This window comes from Chiloscyllium punctatum, chromosome 10, assembly GCF_047496795.1.
Source record: "Chiloscyllium punctatum isolate Juve2018m chromosome 10, sChiPun1.3, whole genome shotgun sequence".
Taxonomy (NCBI): domain Eukaryota; kingdom Metazoa; phylum Chordata; class Chondrichthyes; order Orectolobiformes; family Hemiscylliidae; genus Chiloscyllium; species Chiloscyllium punctatum.
Window position 1 is genome coordinate 76091922 of NC_092748.1, and position 22215 is coordinate 76114136.

The following is a 22215-nucleotide window of genomic DNA, read 5'->3' on the forward strand; positions in this document are numbered from 1 at the left end:
CCCTTCGGCCCTCGATGTTGCACCGACCTGTGAACTATTCTCAGCTAGTCCCCCTACACTATCCCAAAATCATCCATGAGCTTATCTAAAGGATTGTTTAAATCTCCCTAATGTGGCGGAGTTGACTACATTAGCAGGTAGGGCATTCCACGCCCTTACCACTCGCGGAGTAAAGGACCTGATAGCTGTCTTAAATCTATCACCCCTCAATTTGTAGTTATGCCCCCTCGTACATGCTGACTTCATCATCCTAGGAAAAAGTCTTTCACTGTCTATCCTATCTAATTCTCTGATCATCTTGTATGTCTCTATCAAATCCCCTCTTAGCCTTCTTCTTGCCAATGAGAACAAGTCTGTCAGCCTTTCCTCATAAGACCTTCCCTCCAGACCAGGCAACATCCTGCTAAATCTCCTCTGCACCTTTTCCAATGCTTCCACATCCTTCCCGAAATATGGGGATCAGAACAGTACACAATATTCCAAGTGTGGCCGCACCAGCTTTTTGTACAGTTGCAGCATGATATTACGGCTCCGGAACTCAATTCCTCTACGAATGAAATTTAACACACCAAATGCCTTCTTAACAGCACTATCCACCTGGGTGGCAACTTTCAGGGACCTACGTACATGGACTCCAAGATTCCTCTGCACATCCACACTACTAAGATTCTTTCCATTGACCCAGTACTCTGCCTTCCTGTTATTCTTCCCAAAGTGCAGCACCTCACATTTAGCTGCATTGAACTCCATTCGCTACCTCTCAGCCCAATTCTGCAGTTTATCCAAGTCCCCCTGCAACCTGTAACATTCTTCCAAACTGTCCACTACTCCACTGACTTTGGTGTCATCTGAAAATTTACTAATCCATCCACCTATGCCTGCATCTAAGTCATTTATAAAAATGACAAACAGCAGTGGTCCCAAAACAGATCCTTGTGGCACAACACTAGGAACTAGACTCCAGGCTGAATATTTTCCATCAGCCACCACTCGCTGTCTTCTTTCAGAAAGCCAGTTTCTAAGCCAAACTGCTAAATCACCCTCAATTTCATTCCTCTGCATTTTCTCCAACAGCCTACCATGTTGAACCTTATCAAAGGCTTCATTGAAGTCCATGTGTACCACGTCAACTACCCAACCCTCATCTACATGCCTGGTCACCTTCTCAAAAAACTCTGAGGTTTGTGAGACACAACCTGCCCTTGACAAAACCATGTTGACTATCTGAAATCAAATTGTTGCTGGCTAGATGATTATAGATCTTCTCTTCTAATCCTTTCCAAAACCTTTCCTACAACAGAAGTAAGGCTCACTGGGATAATTACCTGAGTCATCTCTACTGTCCTTTTTGAACAAGGGCACATTTGTAATCCTCCAGTCCTCTGGTACCAAACCTGTAGACAACGACGACTCAAATATCAAAGCCAAAGGCTCTACTATCTCCTCCCTAGCTTCCCAGAAAATCCTTGGATAAATCCCATCTGGCCCAGGGACTTGTCTACTTTCATTCCTTCTAGAATTGATAACATCTGTTCATAACTAACCTCGATCCTTTCTAGTCTAATATCTTGTTCCTCATTCTTCTCCTCTACAATATTCTCATTTTCCTGAGTGAAAACCGATGAGAAGTGTTCGTTTAGCACCTCTCCAATCTCTACAGAGTCCACACTCAACTTCCCATTTCTGTCTTTGATTGGCCCTATTCCTACCCTAATCATCCTTTTATTCTTCACATACCTATAGAAAGCTTTAGAGTTCTCCTTTATTCTACCCATTTCAACATATACATTTGTGAAGTTTTTTTTTAAAAGATGTAAAACAGCCATCAATCATAGCTCTGAATTACTATTCCAGTCATATGAATTTCTTTCAGAGTTACTAGGGACTAGAATTAAAACATGAATAATTTATTTTTCAGTCACTAACTTATCTGGGGAAAACAAGCTCAAAGAGATCAGATCTGGGATCTTCCAGTTGGTATGGCCACACTATTCTCCACATTTACTTTACGGAATAATCTGGGAGTCCAAACATAACCTTCACCAAAAAAATACAAAGATTACAGCTCATGTATTAAGTGTCAACATAATATTGGATAAATATACTTGTGACAAAAGAAATACCAATGCACCTGGTATTGTAACATTCATTGAAGAGTGAATACCAGAATATGTGGGACATTCTTTGTGATGGCTCAAGACATGTTTAGTTAAAACCTCCATTAGTAATAGAGTACAGTGAAAATAATACTGTCACATGCCTTACTGCTCATTTCAGTAGGTTGACAACTACTACGGAAGGTTGACCATTTACAGTAGTAGTAATAGGATACATAAACTGGAAATATATTGCAAGTTTATTCTGAGTTGAAAGTAAAAAGTCTGTTCATACAGCATTTTTTACATCCCATAGGATGACAAAGGAAACAATTACCAGAGATACCATTAACATTCTGGGTCAGTATCCTGCATCAGAAATAATTACAACCTTTTGCTTTTAGAGAATGCGATTTCCATTTCTAATTCAGCTTCTCAGTATTGACAAAATTTTTCTTTTATCTATAAATACGTGTGCACAGTGAACAGTGTTTGTACATTCAAGAGGTGAATATCTTTTTGCTGGTGGAAAATGCAACTTGGGTATCCGTAAAATAGATAGCAAATGTTTGGATCTGTTCATTCTTAAATTCTTATGCACACCAGTTCTGAATTGCAAGAATACAGAATTTTAGTAAAAAAAGAGATTGTTAATATTTATCCAAACACATCCCTGTATTGCCAAACAAACTGTGAAATTTTCCAATATTTGAGCACAGATAAAATTATTGGGTAAAGCTAAATTGAACTGTTTTCTAATTATTCACATCATATGGAGGAGGCAGACAAGACCAATATTTAATGCCCTTCGCTAATTGCTTGAGAATGTATGGTGAGTTAATGGGGTGCAAGTCATTCCACAATGCTGTTAGGCAGGGAGAGTCAGGTTTTGGCACAGTGAAAATGAAGAAAGTGATATTGAAGATAATAAATCAGGAATTTATAGGTTTTCTCCACAAATACCTGCAAACATCAGTAGGGTAAAGGAATCATTTAAATTCTTTGGTCACTTATTTTTCAGTTAACAATGAGTTTTAACACTCAAGATTATAATTGAACAAATAAATCCAATACACTATATTTTGAGCAGACCCTTGATCATTATTAAAGCATAGCAATACCAGTGTGTATCCTATGCAAGATGCACTGCTTAGCACCTCTGACCTTTCAAGCCCCAGATGTCCAATTAGGACAAGAGCAGGTGCGCGAGAATGCCACCACTGCACGATTCCCTCAAATCAAGACCATTTGATTTCCAACTATACCAGCATTCCTTCACTGTGTCTGAGTTAAAATCTTGGAACTCCCTCTGTATTAGCACTGTGAGCATACTTACACCATATGGACCACGATGTTTAATGCAGTGGTTTACCTCAATCTTTGTACAGACAGTTAGGGATGGTCAACAGATGTTGACCTTGCAAGCATCACCCATATCTTGTGAAAAGAATAAAAAACAAAAACATGTGTTTTTCTTCCCTATATTTATACTGGCATGGCATTGCACAACATATGAAAATATATTGGGTGCAATTTAATGGAGCCAGCCCAGTAGATCATGATGGTGGGACAGCCAGGAGAATCAGGCAGGAATACCAACATCCATTTTGCAAATTGAAAACTGCTTGAATACAGGAGCAGCTCGATTAAGGAATCCTAATCGCTGATAGCGCAATGATAATTAAGCTCATTAATAACTAATTTAAAACCAATTACTCAAGTCGAACATGATTTAATGGTAGTCAGGGATTTTGTTTAACTCAGACATGAGCTTCTCGATCTTCTGAAGGTTGTCCAGCAAACTTCAAATTTACCAGTAGCCTACCTGCTGACAAGTTGCTGAGTTGAGGGAACTGGCATCAGAAATTGCTTGATTGGGTGCGGGGCAAAGGGGTTTAATGTGAAAGACCACCTTCTGTTCTCATTTCACCACTCCCTCTTCACCAGCTACACTCTTCCTGCAAATCTGTGTCCTGTCCCACCCAACTGTTTGCAGCTGACACTGATTTCTGGCAAAGACTTCAGAGCATTACCAGCAGGAACTGAGGTGGTGCCAGTAGCAGCAGGATTTCCATCCTACTGGATCCCTGACTGAGAGATATTTACTATTGCAGGGTACTTCTGTTGCTAAAACTAAATTCTGCCCCTTGTTACAGTTTAAACTTAACATGAACAGTTTGTAAAGCTGTTTGTATCCAAATCTTTCCATTAAAGTTAAACCAGTTGGAATGTCTCAGACTGGACGAACAACTTTTGGGCGTGCTTTGAAAAATTTCATTTATACGCCTCATTGTAGAGGCTTGTTTCAACTCGAGCAGTCAGTGAGATGTTTCAGTCAATGAATCACCATGACTCAAATTTACACACACTATTCTTGCTTGACCATTTTTTACAAATGAATTAAAAGTAGGAATATAGATATAAAAACTACTTAGAAAAACTATTGGTAAACCTATGTGGCAGTCCATAAAAAATGTTTATGCAATTGAAACTGCACAAAACAAATGCCTGTCCCAATAGTGCGAAATGAGCTTTAACAGATATCCATACAAGGCTGATGTAGATTTATGTATACAATAAACTATTTCCACCTAAATTTGGTTTTGTACGACAATGTACTTGGTCACTGGAGTGCAGGAGATGGTGGGGAGGATCAGAAATCTAATCCAAATCCTGACAAAATTTAAAATTGATAAAAATAAAGAGCAGCAAGTATACCTGGATACTTTACATTTCCTTCTCTTTTTTTTGAAATACATGTGCAGGCTTTTAAATTAGCTTTATATATTAAAATTAGCATTTGTACTGGCAAAATAGAGATGGAATCTACAAAAAGATGCTTTGTAAAGAGTTTTAGCAAATTGTTCAGAATGTATCCTGAAGATACTAGGTGCTTATCTGTGCGCACCATTAAATGTAACAAGATATTTCTAACTCTCAAAGAAATCTCAACAAGTAAAATCAAAATCAAAATTTTTCATTGAGAAATCAAATTACTGCACATATCACTCCAAATGAATTAGCAATTGTATCCAATTGTCTTAAAAGCTAATCTGATTAAAACAGTGATTCCAAGTGTGTTGTGAGAATACTGACCTCAAATAAGTAGTGAAGAGCATCATATTGTACCATGTCAATGGCATATATGTAACTACTGCTAAAAAAGGTATTTGTCACAGACTAACTTAGTCAATATATATTGACACTTGCCTCATTTTTCTGAAACATGAGTATGAAATTTTGGATAGCAGGATTTCTTATTCCACCACTTGAAAAGCCAATGGGGAATGTTTTTTTCTGAGCAAGGCATTAATTGGCTCAGGAGAAAGTGAGGACTGCTGGAGATCAGAGCTTAAAAATGTGTTGCTGGAAAAGCGCAGCAGGTCAGGCAGCATCAAAGGAACAGGAGAATCAACGTTTCGGGCATAAGCCCTTCTACAGGAATTAATTGGCTCAGGACAAGGCATCCAATCTCATCTGTAAAAAAAACACCCCATTTTAAGAGTACAGCTGGCTAGTCTGCTTAGCCAATAGCGCTGTAATCTAACAGTGCCAGGTACTAGAAGTGGCCACTGTTGGGACTGCAGGCAATCCCTTAAGGAAAGGAGCTAATGGAGACTGGTGATAAAAGGTAATCAGCGCAATATCCAGCTATGCAAACACATGTCTGATAAAGGTAACATCAAATGGCAACAAGTTTAAATTTAATTACGCAGTCAATTGGCTGAAAGATCTAAAGTAGACTTCACAATAACTTGGTGCTTAACATGGGGTGTTCCAGTGATTTTGATACTTATAACAAACAAAACTCAAATTGCAGAACTGTTCCTCAATCAAAATATGAGAGGCTTAGTAAAACAAAACTCAACAACTTTCTAATACATCAATGATCCAACAAAAGCCCTGTGAATGAGAACAAACTGGTACACAATGCTGCTCTTTCCTTTTGAAAACTGGCTTTCATGTTTGAGTTGGTAACAAGGGAAAGAAAGCCTTCTTACATTTTACAGTATTTTTTTAAATGCAACACTGAACAAATTTGGTTTCCTAATAAAGGCCTGGATGAAAACTAAAATTTCTGAAACTAGCATTAATAGAATTTTTCCTCCAAATTGAGAAACAAAATTGAAAGAAAAGAGAAAACAATATAAGTCAAGAAACAGTGATTAAGTGATAGATAGCAAGAACAAATTTAACAACCTGAAGCTTATGGGAGGAAGGAAAAAGATGGGGGAGGAAAGGAGTTCCACAGTTTGATGTACTGTAAAATACAAGTTAGTGCAAAAGACAATGTACAAACATTGATTTAAATACAAGGAAGTTGGGAGATGCAAGACTGTCACATTTGAAAAGGAGAAGGAACAAGACAGGACAGTTACAGTACAGTAGCATTTAGTGGGATACAACAACAAAAGCAGCTTTCACAACAGGATGTGGCTCAAGAAGATCAAATAGAAAAACTGCTGATGCCTGAGAATACAGACCTTAGAAAAATTGCAATGAAGTACCAGAGGACAAGTTACAGCTTTCTTATTGCCTAATGCATTCTCTTGTAACCCTGGCTCAGCAAGTTTCAACTGGTCACTCCACTTCTCCTCAAAATGATGAAAAAGTATACAAGGGCATTTCTGTAAGGAGAGATTGGATTTCAAAATGGATAAAATTTAATTGTGGTTTCAATTCACACAAAAATCCCATTTAATTATATAAAGGGTGAGGATGAAAACAGCAATAAATATAGCGTTAGGCCAAACTTCACAATAATATTAAAATAAGACATGAATGATTCGAAAAAGCTCAAGTGATTTGGAGTTTTTGATACGTGCACGCTTCCTAAGTTACTTCACAGTATAAAATTCTTAACCCTGTTTCTTGTGAGGGGAGTTCAATGTTTTTAAATGTAAGCTGACAGAAAGCAGAGCTTCCATTCTACAACTTGCAAATAGTCACTTTGTTTTAAATTTTAAATTTTGAAAGCCATCACATAATTAAAGCAAAAAGACTTTCCACATTATAACAGAGAGCTTGAGGTCTATCTGGCTGAGTCCAAGATCAATAGTCTTGTTACTTTTAAAATCTTTACTAAAAACTCATCCTAGTACATTTTCAAGATAAATGGTGCAGTTCTTCATCAGAGAACAAAAGAGTAGGGATTCTTTCAGGCAAACCACACCCAACCATTCTAAGATAAGAATGTATTCAAAACATGATCAAAATTTAAACTACTGACCCAATCGTAAGATACAAGCATTGATATACTTGAACCACCAACATCACTTTCTCACATTTACTGCTTACGTTTTTCAGTGGTTCACAGCTCTCAACTTGATACAAGAGATTTTGAAATGTTATAGCATAAATCCAGAATAATTACTTTCTGAATTACCTTACCCGTGTTGATTGGCAGGGTTCAGAAACAGGCTGTATTCCACTAGCTGCTTTTGTCTGATCTTTCTCAATCGATGACTGTCGTGCCTTTCCATTCTTAAGATGGTCCGATAGTGGCAATTTAGGTTCCAACCACTCAATTGTTGCCCCTGAAACATATGGCAGTTCAGCTTCAAACTTTTTCATAATCACAACTGGCAGAAGATTACTGCCATTGAAACTAGTTGCATTTCTTAGTAACAAATGAAATGTTTAAAAGAAAAACCTATGACTGAAGCCTGAGGGAACGCCTATTGTCGTCACTAAAGGTATCAGGATTCCGACTGGTGCATTCTTATTAATCTACGTTTCTCAAAGCTACTGAAATATGATAGGGGCAAGCAGATCTCGAAAATCATCTGAGACTGGAAAGTACAGAAGTGACACTCAAAACCCTTTAAAAATCAGACCAAGAAACAAATAGAAATGTGATGTAATTCAAGCTAAAACAATTTAACATACAGAATACAAAAATTAAAAATAAAGGGACAAGTAAGGAGTCATAGTAAAATGTAATTTTACAGTATATTGTTGATTAATAATTAATATTTTTCTGTCATTGATAGAAGTTGAGCTTTGCACTGGTAGAACAGTCCAGTTAATGTTTCATGGATCTCAGGTTGCTGCACCTCTTATCAGAGTAGCCTTGTTTCCTAATAAATTATTTAACATTCATCAGTTTCAAAGACAAAGCAAAATTACAATGATTCAAAATGTTTCCAGGCTAGGTCAACACATAACTAATCTGTACCTCATTTCAGAACTTCTGAATTACTTTCAAAAGCATGGTCAGTAATGTCTTTAGATTCTCTCCTCTGTTGGTTTCAAGAGAATTCATAAATGAGCAACATCTCTTCCTGTGACACTTGAGCATCAAGTAAAATTGTGAAGATGAGGAACATTCTTTCCAATTTTCTACATGGAAAAGTTCTTCTTTGCCTGCCTTAATTAACAAAGTACAGGCCAAAAGAGGATGAAGACTGTCTTAGCTTTCTGTGCTCTGAGAACAACCCCAGTTTCTCCAATCTGCCAATCACTCTCTGAACTGATGGATATTCTGAAGATTCCCAGAAGATATTTGATGGAGTCCTAACATCAAACGTTGGGAATCAGTTTAGCTCAGTTGGCTGGATGGTCAGTTTGCAAAGTAATGGGATGCCAACAGTGTGGGTTCAATTCCCATCACCAGTCTGAGGTTACTGTGACGTTATCTCCTTCGCAACCTCTTCCTTCACCTGAGGTCTGGTGGCTGTCAGGTTAAATCACCACCAGTTGCTTCTCTCTAAGACGACCTTGTGGTCTGGTAAGACAATGGTGACACAAAAACAACCACCATCAAACATTACGATGAAAAATAAAAGACTCAATTTAGGGAGGTAGTATACTGGCATGGATAGAAGACTGGCTGGCTAACTGGAAGCAAACAATAGATATAAAGGTTTTTTTTAAGATTAGCAAGATGTAATGTGTTGTGCCACAAGGATTGATGAGATCGCAACTGTTTACAATTTACATAAATGACTTGGATGAAGGGATGAAAGGTTTGTTGATGTCAAAGATCAACAAGAAAGTAACTTGTGAAGAGGACATAAGGAACCTACAGGAAGATATAGATAGGTTAAGTAAGTAGGCAAAGATGTAGCAAATACAAGTGCAATGGGGGAAATATGAATTTGCCCTTTTTGGGAGGAATCACTATATAAAAGATGAGAGATTGTGGAGATGTGAAGTATACAGAATTATCGGTTTACATGAATTGTAGATACAGCAAGTAATTCAGCAAATTAGTTGAATGCTATAATTTATTGCAAAGGGAATTAAATATGCTTCAATTTCAAAGGGCAGGTGAGGCAGCATTTTAAGTTCTGTGCACAGTACTGGTCACCAACATGTTGAAGGCAGTTCAGAGAATTTATCACTTTAAGACCTGAAATGAGAGGGTTACCTTCTAAGTAAATGTTGGACAAGCCAGGCTTGAATCCACTGAAATTTAGAAGAGTAAGAGGCTACTCAACTGAAGCACAAGATGCCAAAATGTCTTGATAGAATAAATGTGGAGAGCATGTTTCCGTTTACAGGAGAATCTATAACTACACTTACTGTATAAAAATCAGAGGCAGCACATTTTAAAGAGAGATAAAACAGTTTTTTCCTCAAAGAAAACTGAGCGTTTTCAGAACTGTCTTCCTGAAAAGGTAGCGGAAATAGAGTCATTGAATATTTTAAGACAGAGATGGATGGTGGTGAAATGTTATCATGGGTCAACAGGAATGGGAATTTGAGGTTACAATCATATTAAGCAAGATCTTGTTGAAAGCCACAGCAGGCTTGAGGGGCTGAATGGCCTCCACCTGTTACTAATGGGGTATGCTCATATGTATGTAGCAACTAAACACTGCAACAGTTTGCACCTGATCAAAAAACAGCAGGGTGTATTTGCAAATGCCTAATTTAACATTGAGTTTTCCGCAGAAATGTCTAGTATATGTCTAATAATGTCAGGAGAATGTCAATGGTACTTACATGGACTGCAGAAGGCATTTAATAAACTTCCTAAGAGGAGATATCTGGCTAAAGCACAAAGCAAATCCATGACTTGGTTAAGGAATTAACTGAACAACAGGAAACAGAAAGCAGTGATAATGGGCAGGTGCTCTAATTGGTTGAATAATAATAGTGTACTATAGGGATCCATGTTATAATCTCAACTAATCAGCATATTTAATAATAACTTAGATGATGGAATTGAAATCCACACATCCAAGTTTGTTGATACCACAGCTAGTTGACCTTGTAATTAAGCAGTGGAGGTTGAGGGGTGTATTAATGGACATCAATGAATGAGCAAAACAATAGTCAATTATTTCAATGTTGGCAAAATGCAAGGTCATCTACTCTATGCCTTTAAAATACTGAGGAGGATACCTTTAAATGGTGAGGCATTAGAAATAGTAGATATCCAAAGTAATTCAGGAAGCCATGTTTTTAGAACATTAAAATGCTGTGTACAGTAACAAGAAATAAATCAGAAGGCAAATAGAATGGTCACTTTATATAAAGGATGAAAATAAAAGGAAACAGAAGCTGTGCCTCAGCTATACAAAGCTGTGGTTTGACTACAGCTGGAGTACGGAGTAGTTACGGGTGCCATGTCTGGAGTTATTGACCACAGAGGGAACATAACAGACTTACCAGAACGCCATCTGAATTCCAAAGGTTGAAATACAAGGACAGAATTACACTATTTACAATTGTATTCTTTGGAAATTAAAAGGTAAAAGAAAGGTTTGATTAAAGTTTGAGAAATTAAGTCAACAGAGGCCTGTTAGGAGTAAAATTAGTAAACACTGCTCCACAGAAAGGATCTTTGTATTGGGACTATCCTGCGCAAACAGCAATTTGGACTGGATCATTTTGAGTGAGACTGATAAATATTTTTGGTTAATAAGAACCTAAAGAGAGACAAGTGGGTACATGAGTTAGTTATGGATCAACCATGAAAACATTGCACGACACAGCAGGTTTGATAAGCTAAAAGGTCTAGCCTTGTTCCAATATCTTTCTGAAGCCTCTTTCCACCTGCCATTGCTTACATCATCTGGAATGTTCATATAATCAGCAAACCTTGACATTATGCCCTTTACATCAAGTTCAGACCATTAACATAAATGAGAAGAGCAATGGTCTTAATATTAACCTGAGAAGTACCAAAGCATACTCCCCTCCGGTCTGAAAAATAACCAACCATTTACCATCACTGTGCTTTCAGTCCTTTACCTAATTCTATATTTGTGCTGCCACTGTCCCCTCAACTCCACAAGCTTTAAATTTGCTATATTAACTGATATTTTTAGGGCTACATTTACACACCATCCACTGTCCTATTTCATTGGTTTCTTTTGAATTAAATCATATTTCCCAAACAAACATAACTCGCTGTGGCACTCTCACCTCCATGTCTGAAGGTTGTCAGTTTGAGTTACATTACAGGATTTGAACGTAACAATTTAGGCTGTCAATTCATTGGATTGATACACTTTTCGAGGTACCTTCTTCTGGATGAGATGCGTATGTTAACAGAGGATCCCTCAGGTAGAACAAAAAGACCCAACTGTATTCTTTCAAAGTAGACTGGAGTGTTATCCCTGCTTTATGGCCAATCCCTCAATCAACAATACAAAGATAGATAATCTGGCCCTCATTGCACTGCTATTTGCAGAAATTGCTGAACATAAACTGAATGCAAGGTTTTCTACATTGGAATAATTACCACACTTCAAAAAAGGTACTTCATTGATTGTAAAGCACAACATGAAAGGCCTATATAAATGAAAGTTTTTATTTTTCTCCCTTTCGGGCTGCTTTTCATTTTTCTAATTGTCAGCCATTTTGTCCTGCATTTTTCTCTTAAAGTTTACAATCCATTGACCCATCTATAGTTGTGAAGTTTCTCCTTTTTTATTAAAATGAGGTAAAATATGTGCATTTTTACAGTACTCCTACATCTCATTGACATCCAACAAAAGGGGAATGCAATCATTGTGGTAGAGCCTTGTAATTTTCACTCTTACGTCCCTCCCTTGGATGCATTTGGACAAGAGACTTTACCACTTTGAAACCTGCCAACCTTCTAAGCACCTCCTCTTTATCTGTTTATTATATCCAATAATGCTACTGACTTATTCTTTACTGTTACATTCACAACTTTTGGAGATGCCAGTGTTGGATTGGAGTGTACAAAGTTAAAGATCACACAACACCAGGTTATAGTCCAAGAGGTTTATTTGGAAGCAGTAGCTTTTGGAGCGCTGCTAGTGCTTCCAAATAAACCTGCTGGACTATTAACCTGGTGTTGTGTGATTTTTAACTTAATTCACAACTTTGCATCTGTCTTCACAAAAAGAAAAAAAAAATACACATTTAGTATTGCATGTAACTGTCTCCACAGGCACATCACCTTTTTGATCTTTAATTAGCCAATTATTTCTACTACATACTTGGAAGTAAAATTTAAAAGGTTTTCCTAGTGTCAGCCACTACTATGTCTTCTTTTAGCCTTTATTTCTTTGCTTAGATCTTCACTGCATTGAGTAAATACCTTTACATTATCAACTGCACTATGAAACATCCAAAAACCAGTTAGTTAATCTGCTAATTTAACCATTGGTTGAAGGATAAATTTTGGGCAGAATACCGGATTGTCCCCCCCTCCCCCCTCAAAGTAGAGACATAAATCCTTAACCTTATCTGAATACAAAAGGCAGGGACAGATTTTTCATTTGAAAGTGGATATTCTGTCAATGCTGTATTGTAGTGTCATCTTAGATTATATGATCAAATTCAGGTTTAAACCTACAAACCACTGGACTCAAGAAATGAGAATGTTACCACCTGAACTGGGTTCATTTCCAAAAGGGAATAGGAATGGTCACAATCAATGCTGCAAATTGTATAATTTCAAGGGTTGGCCACTGTTATACTGTGAACTTGGAATCTAAAAGCAGAGATCTGTACAAATGTAACCATGCCAACAAAGTGACTACCAGTGACTTTATCATTCTTTTCTCCCCCCCGCTAGCCATTAACTTTGTGAAAACATCAGTAAAAAAAGTTAATACTACAAATGTTGGAAATCTAAAACAAAAAAACAGAAAGCGTTGCCAAACTGCTATGTTTCCAGCATCTATGCAAAGAGAACTGAGAATCACTTTTTCTCTCTGAATTTGCCAGATCGATTTCCAATATTTTCTGTTTTCATTCGATGAAAATAGTTCTAATCTTCAAATGACTAACCTGCAGCAAAGGAATTCCTCTGGTAGGCAGCCTGCTGGAGCTGAAGAATATGAAAGCAATCATTCAAACAGTTCATTGTTGCCATTGTAGTGGCTTTGAGCATAAGCAGGTCTTGGTCCAGTGCTGATATTTGTTCTCCAAAGGGAGGCAATCCTTCAATGGTTCGCACAAGATCCTTATGTTGTCCTTCAGCCTGGTTCATCATCTGCTCGAAGTAAAATGTTTTTGAATTGTAAATGCTTCCTTTGTGTATTTTTGTTAAAAAAATAAACAAACATTCTCTGTAATTACAGCAGGGTATTCACTCAAAAAACATTGAGGGCCAATCGGAACATTGGAAAATCAAAGTTTATGACAATACAGATTCAGTGCCATTTATTTCTTCAAAAAGGTAGATTGATATATAAACACAAAATATTCTCAAACCATAAAAGCATTTCACAATATGCTAAGTATACACAGAGCACAAAGTCTCTACTTTTTACTGCATCCCTCAGGTAGTCCTCCTAATGTGTTCTGAAAAATGGTGTAATAAAGGAAAATCATTCTCCTTTTAAAAAAATAATAATACAAATGGAATTGGTTCCAAACCTGCAGTTGTGAATCTAACTGACCAAAAGAATTCTCTTGCACACTAATAACTTAAGAGCTGTCAATTACTTACTAGCTCTTTCAGCTTACCTTCTGCTGGTCATCTCGCTCAAGTTGCTGCTTCATTTCCTATTTGCCCCATTCACCACTTCCCTCCCAATTCTGTCACTTGCCCATGCATGAGGGTTCAGGAGAAAAGCTGAAAAGGAAGTAGCTACCAAGGGAATGAAATGGACTGCAAGTGGGGGGATTCTGGAAGGGAGCTGGTGAGCAGGAGAGGATACAACCAGCGGGCCAGATGTGGAATATTACAGAACAACAAAGGCCGTCAAAAACAAATGGTCCAACATGACTATTTCACTCTGGAATGCCAAGGAAAATATTGCTCAGTGCAACACAGCGCTGTGTTGTTCCTCACAAAATCAAACTATGTTTGTAGCATAGTGGATGGCCATTTAGCCTAACTTGTTCAAAAGAAATCTTTAATTAACTTCTGATATGTTATTATACACCTGAGGCAGATGGGACTTGAACTCAGACCTTGTGGCCCAGAAGCAGGAACATTGCTTCAATTGGGATGACATCAGATCACTAAGAGGCTGTTGCTGCGCACACTCAGTTGACGTATAAATCACTCTCCTCAACACTGCGAAATTCAGACATCCGAAATATTTTCTCCATACATGCTGCCTGACCCGCTCAGAATTTCCAGCATTCAGTTTAAATTTTGCTCAGTATTAAATAAATCAAAACTCAGACATTTATTTCTTGAATTACATAACAAGCCTCATGCATCTGCCTCACTCCAACTTTTCAAGACATAATTCATCAGTACAACATTAGAGAAAACAAGTGGTTGGAAAATTGAAAAGGCTGTGCTCATTTATCTGGCTAACTAATGCTGAAAAAAAAGCCTTAAAATATGAAGGGTAAGATTTTTAAACAAAATAAAATTCAACCAATACAGAGCAAACACATAACACCAACCTCACGAACATCCACCAAATGATCTGGTTGCAGAGCATGGGATCTCTTTGACAGCCCCAGTCCCTTGTGATGAGTTACACCAAAGAAAGCAGCAGCACTCTGACTTGCTCTTCTCTGTACACCTGGAGAACTGTTTCCCTGAGAAGCCAGGGAAAAACTTCGAGATTTCAAAGGGGGATTATTCTACAGATTGGGATTGAAATAAGACACGTACATTCATGTTTAGGTTTGGTATAGTGGCTAATATCATGCTTTTTTAAAAAATATACTTGGGGAAGAAAAGGTTACTACAATATCAAGTATTATTTCTCTGTTGCATAAGAAATTAGGCACTGAGCAATGAAAAAAACTTAAAGCCCTACTGTAATTGCAAAGTTATGAACTGAAATTCACATTATAGTTTCCAAGTAATGCTAGAATGGTTTTAAGTTATGCAATTAGTATTATTATAAGTGTGCTGAACTTATTTCAGTATAAATTAGATGAATATACTGTTTTTCATACATGTTAATTAGTATAGAACACGCAGAACAATAAAACTGAGTACAACACAAATACATCTCACCTTCCCAATAGCTTCTGTATGGTGTTGAGTACATATCTGAAGTCTGCTAACCCAGTGTTGACGTTCCTTTGCATCAGTAGCTAGAAAATAAATTTAGGTTTACATAAGCAGAGGAAGCAAAACTAAATCATTTCCTCAAAACAATTTCCAAGTACCTGCAAAACTAATCCATAAATCATGACAATTACAAACGATCATTAAAATGGAAACCTGCGAACTATCCGTGAAACTAAGTGAGGGAATGCAATCACAAAACTGTGCTCAAGATTGGAAAAAAGCTCATATTCTCAGGATGTTTGAAAATAATTCACAACTAATTACTTAAGTAAAAAAGGTAAAGTTGTCATAGTCCGAACAGACCACTGGACTGCTCTCTCATTAAAGAGAGAGGACAAACGGTGGCTTAACCTAAGGGTCACCACACGGCAGGTGAGGAGAGTGGTTGAGAATAAGATTCCTTCATGGTAATCTCAAGTAGTGCAGGAATTGGACCCATGCTATTGTCATCACTTCACATCATAATCCAGCCAACTGAGCTAACCTCTTAAGATCAGACACTGGTATCATGAAAGCAAATATGGCAGCAAATATGCACAGTAAGACCTCAGGCTGCAAGTGAAATAAATGACCAATTTTTATTCTGATGGCAATGGCTAGAGATACATTGTCTAAGAACTATAGTCACTCTCCTTCCTTTTTCAAACAGTGCTTTTTATGCTCAATACCACAGGTAAATAACAACTGGCATTTTGTAGAAGATTTGTAGCTCAGGTTGTTGGTTTGCTCACTGAGCTTGAGAGTTTGTTTTCAGATATTTCATCATCTTGCCAGATAACATGATTAGTGAGCCTTCGGTGAAGCATTGGCTTTCTGTCCCATTTGCTACTTGGTGTCTTTGTTTGTTGTGGTGGGTGGTATCATTTCTGGTTCCATTTCTGAGGGGATAATAAATAGGGTCCAAATCTATACGTTTGTTAATGGAACTCTGATTGGAATGCCAGGCCTCTAACGAATTCCTGTGCATGTCTTTGTTTGCCCTGTCCCAAGTTGGATACATTGTCCCAGGTGAATTGGTGCCCCTCTTCGGCTGTGTCTCTGGATACTAGTGACAGTTGGTCATCTATCCCCACACCCCAGAACCCCGAGGGCAACATTACCCCAGCTCATGCCTCCACCCCCATTCCCCCCACCATCACACCCACTCCAGGTACTGGCTCCAACCCCACTCCCAGCTCCACACCCGCACCAGATCCCAGCTCCCGGCCCTGCCGAGTTTTCACCATCCCTCCAGACCTCCCATTCACTGAGGACGAACGATCAGTCCTCAGCAAAAGACTCACCTTCATCCCCCTCCATCCACGCATCAACGAATTTAATACACGCCGTGACGTCGAACAATTCTTCTGTCGCCTCGGCCTCCGAGCTTACTTTCACAATCAGTACTCCCGCCAACCTTCCGAGGACCCCTTCGCCCACCTCCAACACACTGCATCCACCTGGACACCCCGCGCTGGCCTATTACCTGCCCTCGACCTCTTCATTTCCAACTGCCGCCGGGACATTAACCGCCTCAACCTGTCGTCCCCCCTCCCCCACTCCAACCTCTCACCCTCACAACGCGCAGCCCTCCAATCCCTCTGCTCCAATCCCAACCTCACCATCAAGCCAGCGGATAAAGGGGGCGCAGTGGTAGTCTGGCGCACTGACCTCTACACCGCTGAAGCCAAACGCCAACTCGAGGACACCTCTTCCTACTGCTCCCTCAACCATGACCCCACCCCCCCCCAATCACCAAACCATCATCTCCCAGACCATACAGAACCTCATCACCTCAGGAGATCTCCCACCCACAGCTTCCAACCTCATAGTCCGGGAACCCCGCACTGCCCGGTTCTACCTCCTTCCCAAGATCCACAAGCCTGACCACCCTGGCCGACCCATTGTCTCACCATGCTCCTGCCCCACTGAACTCATCTCTACCTACCTTGACACTGTCCTATCCCCCCTAGTCCAAGAACTCCCCACATACGTTCGAGACACCACCCACGCCCTCCAGCTCCGCCAAGACTTCCGTTTCCCCGGGCCCCCAACGCCTTATCTTCACCATGGATATCCAATCCCTCTACACCTCCATTCGCCATGACCAGGCCTCCAAGCCCTCCGTTTTTTTCCTCTCCAGACGTCCCCAACAGTACCCTTCCACTGACACTCTCATTCGTTTGGCCGAACTGGTCCTCACCCTTAACAATTTCTCCTTTGAATCCTCCCACTTCCTCCAGACCAAAGGCGTAGCCATGGGCACACGTATGGGCCCCAGCTATGCCTGTCTCTTTGTTGGCTATGTAGAACAGTTGATCTTCCGTAATTACACCGGCACCACTCCCCACCTCTTCCTCCGCTACATTGATGACTGCATTGGCGCCACCTCGTGCTCCCGCGAGGAGGTTGAGCAATTCATCAACTTCACCAACACATTCCACCCTGACCTTAAATTTACCTGGACTATCTCTGACACCTCGCTCCCCTTCCTGGACCTCTCCATCTCCATTAGTGACGACCGACTTGACACTGACCTTTTTTACAAACCCACTGACTCCCATAGCTACCTGGATTACACCTCTTCCCACCCTATCTCTTGCAAAAATGCCATCCCGGAGGACCAGTTCCACCATAGGACACACCAGATGGCCTACTTCTTTAGAGACCGCAATTTCCCTTCCCACGTGGTTAAAGATGCCCTCCAACGCATCTCATCCACATCCCGCACCTCCGCCCTCAGACCCCACCCCTCCAACCGTAACAAGGACAGAACGCCCCTGGTGCTCACCTTCCACCCTACAAACCTTCGCTTCAACCAAATCATCCACCGACATTTCCGCCACCTCCAAACAGACCCCACCGCCAGGGATATATTTCCCTCCCCACCCCTTTCCGCCTTCCGCAAAGACCGTTCCCTCCGCGACTACCTGGTCAGGTCCACACCCACCTACGACCCACCCTCCCATTCTGGCACTTTCCCCTGCCACCGCAGGAACTGTAAAACCTGTGCCCACACCTCCTCCCTCACCTCTATCCAAGGCCCTAAAGGAGCCTTCCACATCCATCAAAGTTTCACCTGCACATCCACCAATATCATTTATTGTATCCGTTGCTCCCGATGTGGTCTCCTCTACATTGGGGAGACTGGGCGCCTCCTAGCAGAGCGCTTTAGGGAACATCTCCGAGACACCCGCACCAATCAACCAAACCGCCCCGTGACCCAACATTTCAACTCCCCCTCCCACTCTGCTGAGGACATGGAGGTCCTGGGCCTCCTTCACCGCCGCTCCCTCACCACCAGACGCCTGGAGGAAGAACGCCTCATCTTCCGCCTCGGAACACTTCAACCCCAGGGCATCAATGTGGACTTCAACAGCTTCCTCATTTCCTCTTCCCCCACCTCATCCTAGTTTCAAACTTCTAGCTCAGCACTGTCTCCTTGACTTGTCCGGACTTGTCCAACCTGCCTATCTCCTTTTCCACCTATCCACTCCACCCTCTCGTCCTTGACCTATCACCTTCATCTCCTCCTTCACTCACCCATTGTACTCTATGCTACTCTCTCCCCATGCCCACCCTCCTCTAGCTTCTCTCTCCATGCTTCAGGCTCACTACCTTTATTCCTGATGAAGGGCTTTTGCCCGAAACGTCGATTTCGCTGCTCGTTTGTTGCTGCCTGAACTGCTGTGCTCTTCCAGCACCACTAATCCATGTATTTTGGTGGCTCGTTTCCTGCCGGCTTGTCCAATATATTGTTTGCTGCAGTCCTTGCAGGGTAGTTTGTACATTACGTTTGTTTTGTTCGCTGTAGTTAGTGTCCTTTACATTCATCAGTAATTGTTACAGTGTGGTATTAGGTTCTTGGGCTACCATGATGTCTCAGGGCTGGAGTAGTCTGGTGGTTGTCTCCGAAATGTCTTTGATGTATGGTAAGGTGACTAGAGTCTCTGGGCGTGTTGTGCTTTCCTGTTTGGGTCTGTTGTGCAGGAATTGGCAGACTGCACAAATCAGGTAAGCATTGTCCCTGAATACGTTGTATATGGGTTTCGCCTCGGCCCAGGGTGCTGCAGTGTGTTGTGGCTCATTTAAATAGTGTCCTGATGCAGCTCTGTTTATAGGTGTTGGGATGGTTGCTTTTGTCGTTGAAACATCTGGTCAGTGTGTGTGTGGCATTCCTGTAAACGCTAAGGCATCCTGGGACAAGCCAAACAAAGATACGTGCAGGAATTCCTGGAGGTCTGACATTCAAACTGGAACTCCATTATCAAGCATACAAATTTCAACTCCATTTACCAATCTCTCAGAAACAGAACCGAAAATGATACCACCCACCACATTAGACCAAGATACAATTAAGTAGCAGGACAGAACACCAGCGCTTCAGAGGCTCATTAATGATGTTACCTAGCATGGTTACAAAATAAGTGAAAACAAAACCAGCAGCTCAGCGAGCAAATAGACAACCCAAATAACTGGGTTTGACTTGGCATTACATTAAAGCCTCAGCCTGAATTGTACTTTAAATACATGGAATGGAGCTTGAGCCAACTGCGATGATATGCATGCTATAACCTGAGGCAAATGAAAACAATAAAAGTTGAATAGAAATTACAGAACAAAGGCAGCAAACATATAATATAGATAAATGTGAAGTCACACAAATGTGAAACACATGCAGGTCAAAACATGTATTACATAATTAACACATGAAATTGAATTAACATGGCAACTATGAAAGGGACCCATGAACTTTATCAAACAGAAAATATAAGAAATACTCAGCAGGCGAGGCAGCATTTGTGGAGAAAACAATATTTCTGGCTTTTCGAAGCTGGAAAACATTACAGATGTGGAGAATAAAGGAAAGAATTACAGGTAGGTCAATGGGAACATGGGAGGCAGGAATGATTAGTAGAAAAGCAGAAAGAAAGTATGGGAATAGTGGTTACCAACCCAAACTGTTAAATTTGATGGTCAGACCAGATAGTTGTGAAATGTATGATCAAACATTCAACAGTTCTGGCCCAAAAGCTTCACTGGAACAGTATCAGAGTCTGAGGTCAAAATGGATGGGGAATTACAATAGCAAGCAAGATATTTAACGAACATGAAATGCATAAGCTTCGCTTGCAAATCCTTCAGTTTAGAAGGTTCCATTGTGGCTCAAGGTCATTTAAGTTGATAAAGGAATTCAATATTGTTGAAACAGAAACTACATCTCCCAGAACAAAGAACTAAACCAGAACAAGGGCTCTTAAACGAATAGGAAGCAATTTGACAGTGAAACCAGGAAGCTTCATTGCACACAAAAAGGTAGAAGAGTTCTGGAATGGAATTTATTCTCTATATAAAGGCCAACGATGCTGCTCAATTGAGATTTCACGAAATAGACAAATAGAATTTTATAAGATAAGTCATAAAAGAATATAGATCACAGTCAGATAAATTATAATCAAGTATCATTCTGCCATGATCTACCTGAATGGCAAATTCTTATTCCCACTTTTAATAAAGTGACTGTTTCAACATATAACAAAATCAAATCAATAGGCAAGAGTACAAATGCAGTAAACTGCAGCATATATGTCAACCAGATATGCAAGATGTCAATTTTCAGGTCTCAAAGGACATGTTTTTGCCTGTATATAATTGATTCAGGTTTATAGCCGCAACACACTATACTCGTGTTCAGACGCAATCTTAATTTTCATGTTCAAATGCACGCCTTGCTCACTCCATCCTATAACTCATTGCAACAGATCAAGCTGGTGATAAACTGTCTTGTAAAAATGTGCAGGAGCTTAAGATATGCCTACTCTTTGTACTGGATGCTGCTGACAATTTAAAATGGCAGCCACTCATACCAATGGTTCATGTTTATGCGCGACACAAGTTGATGCCCCATAATCAGAGAACTGTTACGGTGCAAAAGGCATTTAATTTGGCAACATCTCTCTGAATGAACGTTATGACAGTGTCATTTACTTTTAACCCTAAACATTGCTTATACTGAAAGTCATTTAATGTTTCAATTGGACCTGCCTCCACCACAATTGCAGGCTGTAAATTCATTCTACACTCTAACTGCTCACTGTGTGAAAACGTTTTCTCACAATTCATTTCCTTCTTTTGCAAATTATTTTAAGTCTGTGTCTTCTCAATCCTTTTATGAATGGGAATAAGTTTTCTATATACTGTACTCTGTTTAAGGTCCCCATGATTTTGAGAACTTTTCTTCAAAAATAATAGATTGGAGAAGTTGAGACTATCTTTACAATTGAAGTTGCCCATCCCTGGAAAGGCTCTTGTAGATCTCTTGCTCTTGTTCCAACATGCTCACAGCCTGTCTGAACTATGATGCCAAAACCTGGATATAATACTTGTGGAGTTCTAACCAATATCCTATACAAGTTCAGCATAACCCCCTTGCTTGTGTTCAATGCCCCTAATAATAAAGGCCTTCCCTTTTGGGATCAAAGATAAACTTGACAGCTGAGATTTAACTCTGGATTAGTGGTGCTGGAAGAGCACAGCAGTTCAGGCAGCATCTGAGGAGCAGTAAAATCGATGTTTCGGGCAAAAGCCCTTCATCAGGAATACATAAGCTGATATTTAACTTGACTTAACAATTAACCTCTTTGCATTTCAAAATGTGTTGCTTTCTGTAAACATTTAATTTGTTTGGTATGAAGCAGACAAGCTGCTTTCAACACAGGG

At 39.9% G+C, this 22215-nt stretch overlaps 1 protein-coding gene across 3 annotated transcripts in view; it reads right to left on the reverse strand.

Annotated features, from left to right (window-relative positions):
• osbpl11 (oxysterol binding protein-like 11) overlaps positions 1-22215 on the reverse strand; it is an 83979-nt gene that overhangs the window by 30967 nt on the left and 30797 nt on the right. For 2 of the 3 annotated variants that reach the window (XR_011961704.1, XM_072579589.1), the window contains exons 4-8: positions 15460-15539; positions 14895-15077; positions 13317-13521; positions 7488-7633; positions 6581-6724 (exon numbers count right to left, since the gene is read on the reverse strand). Coding sequence is in view for 2 of the 3 variants with exons in the window: in XM_072579589.1 (XP_072435690.1) it covers positions 6581-6724; positions 7488-7633; positions 13317-13521; positions 14895-15077; positions 15460-15539 (758 nt within the window). In the remaining variant the exon portion in view is untranslated. The remainder of the gene's footprint in view (positions 1-6580; positions 6725-7487; positions 7634-13316; positions 13522-14894; positions 15078-15459; positions 15540-22215) is intronic. The other variant, XM_072579590.1, reaches the window with a different exon arrangement.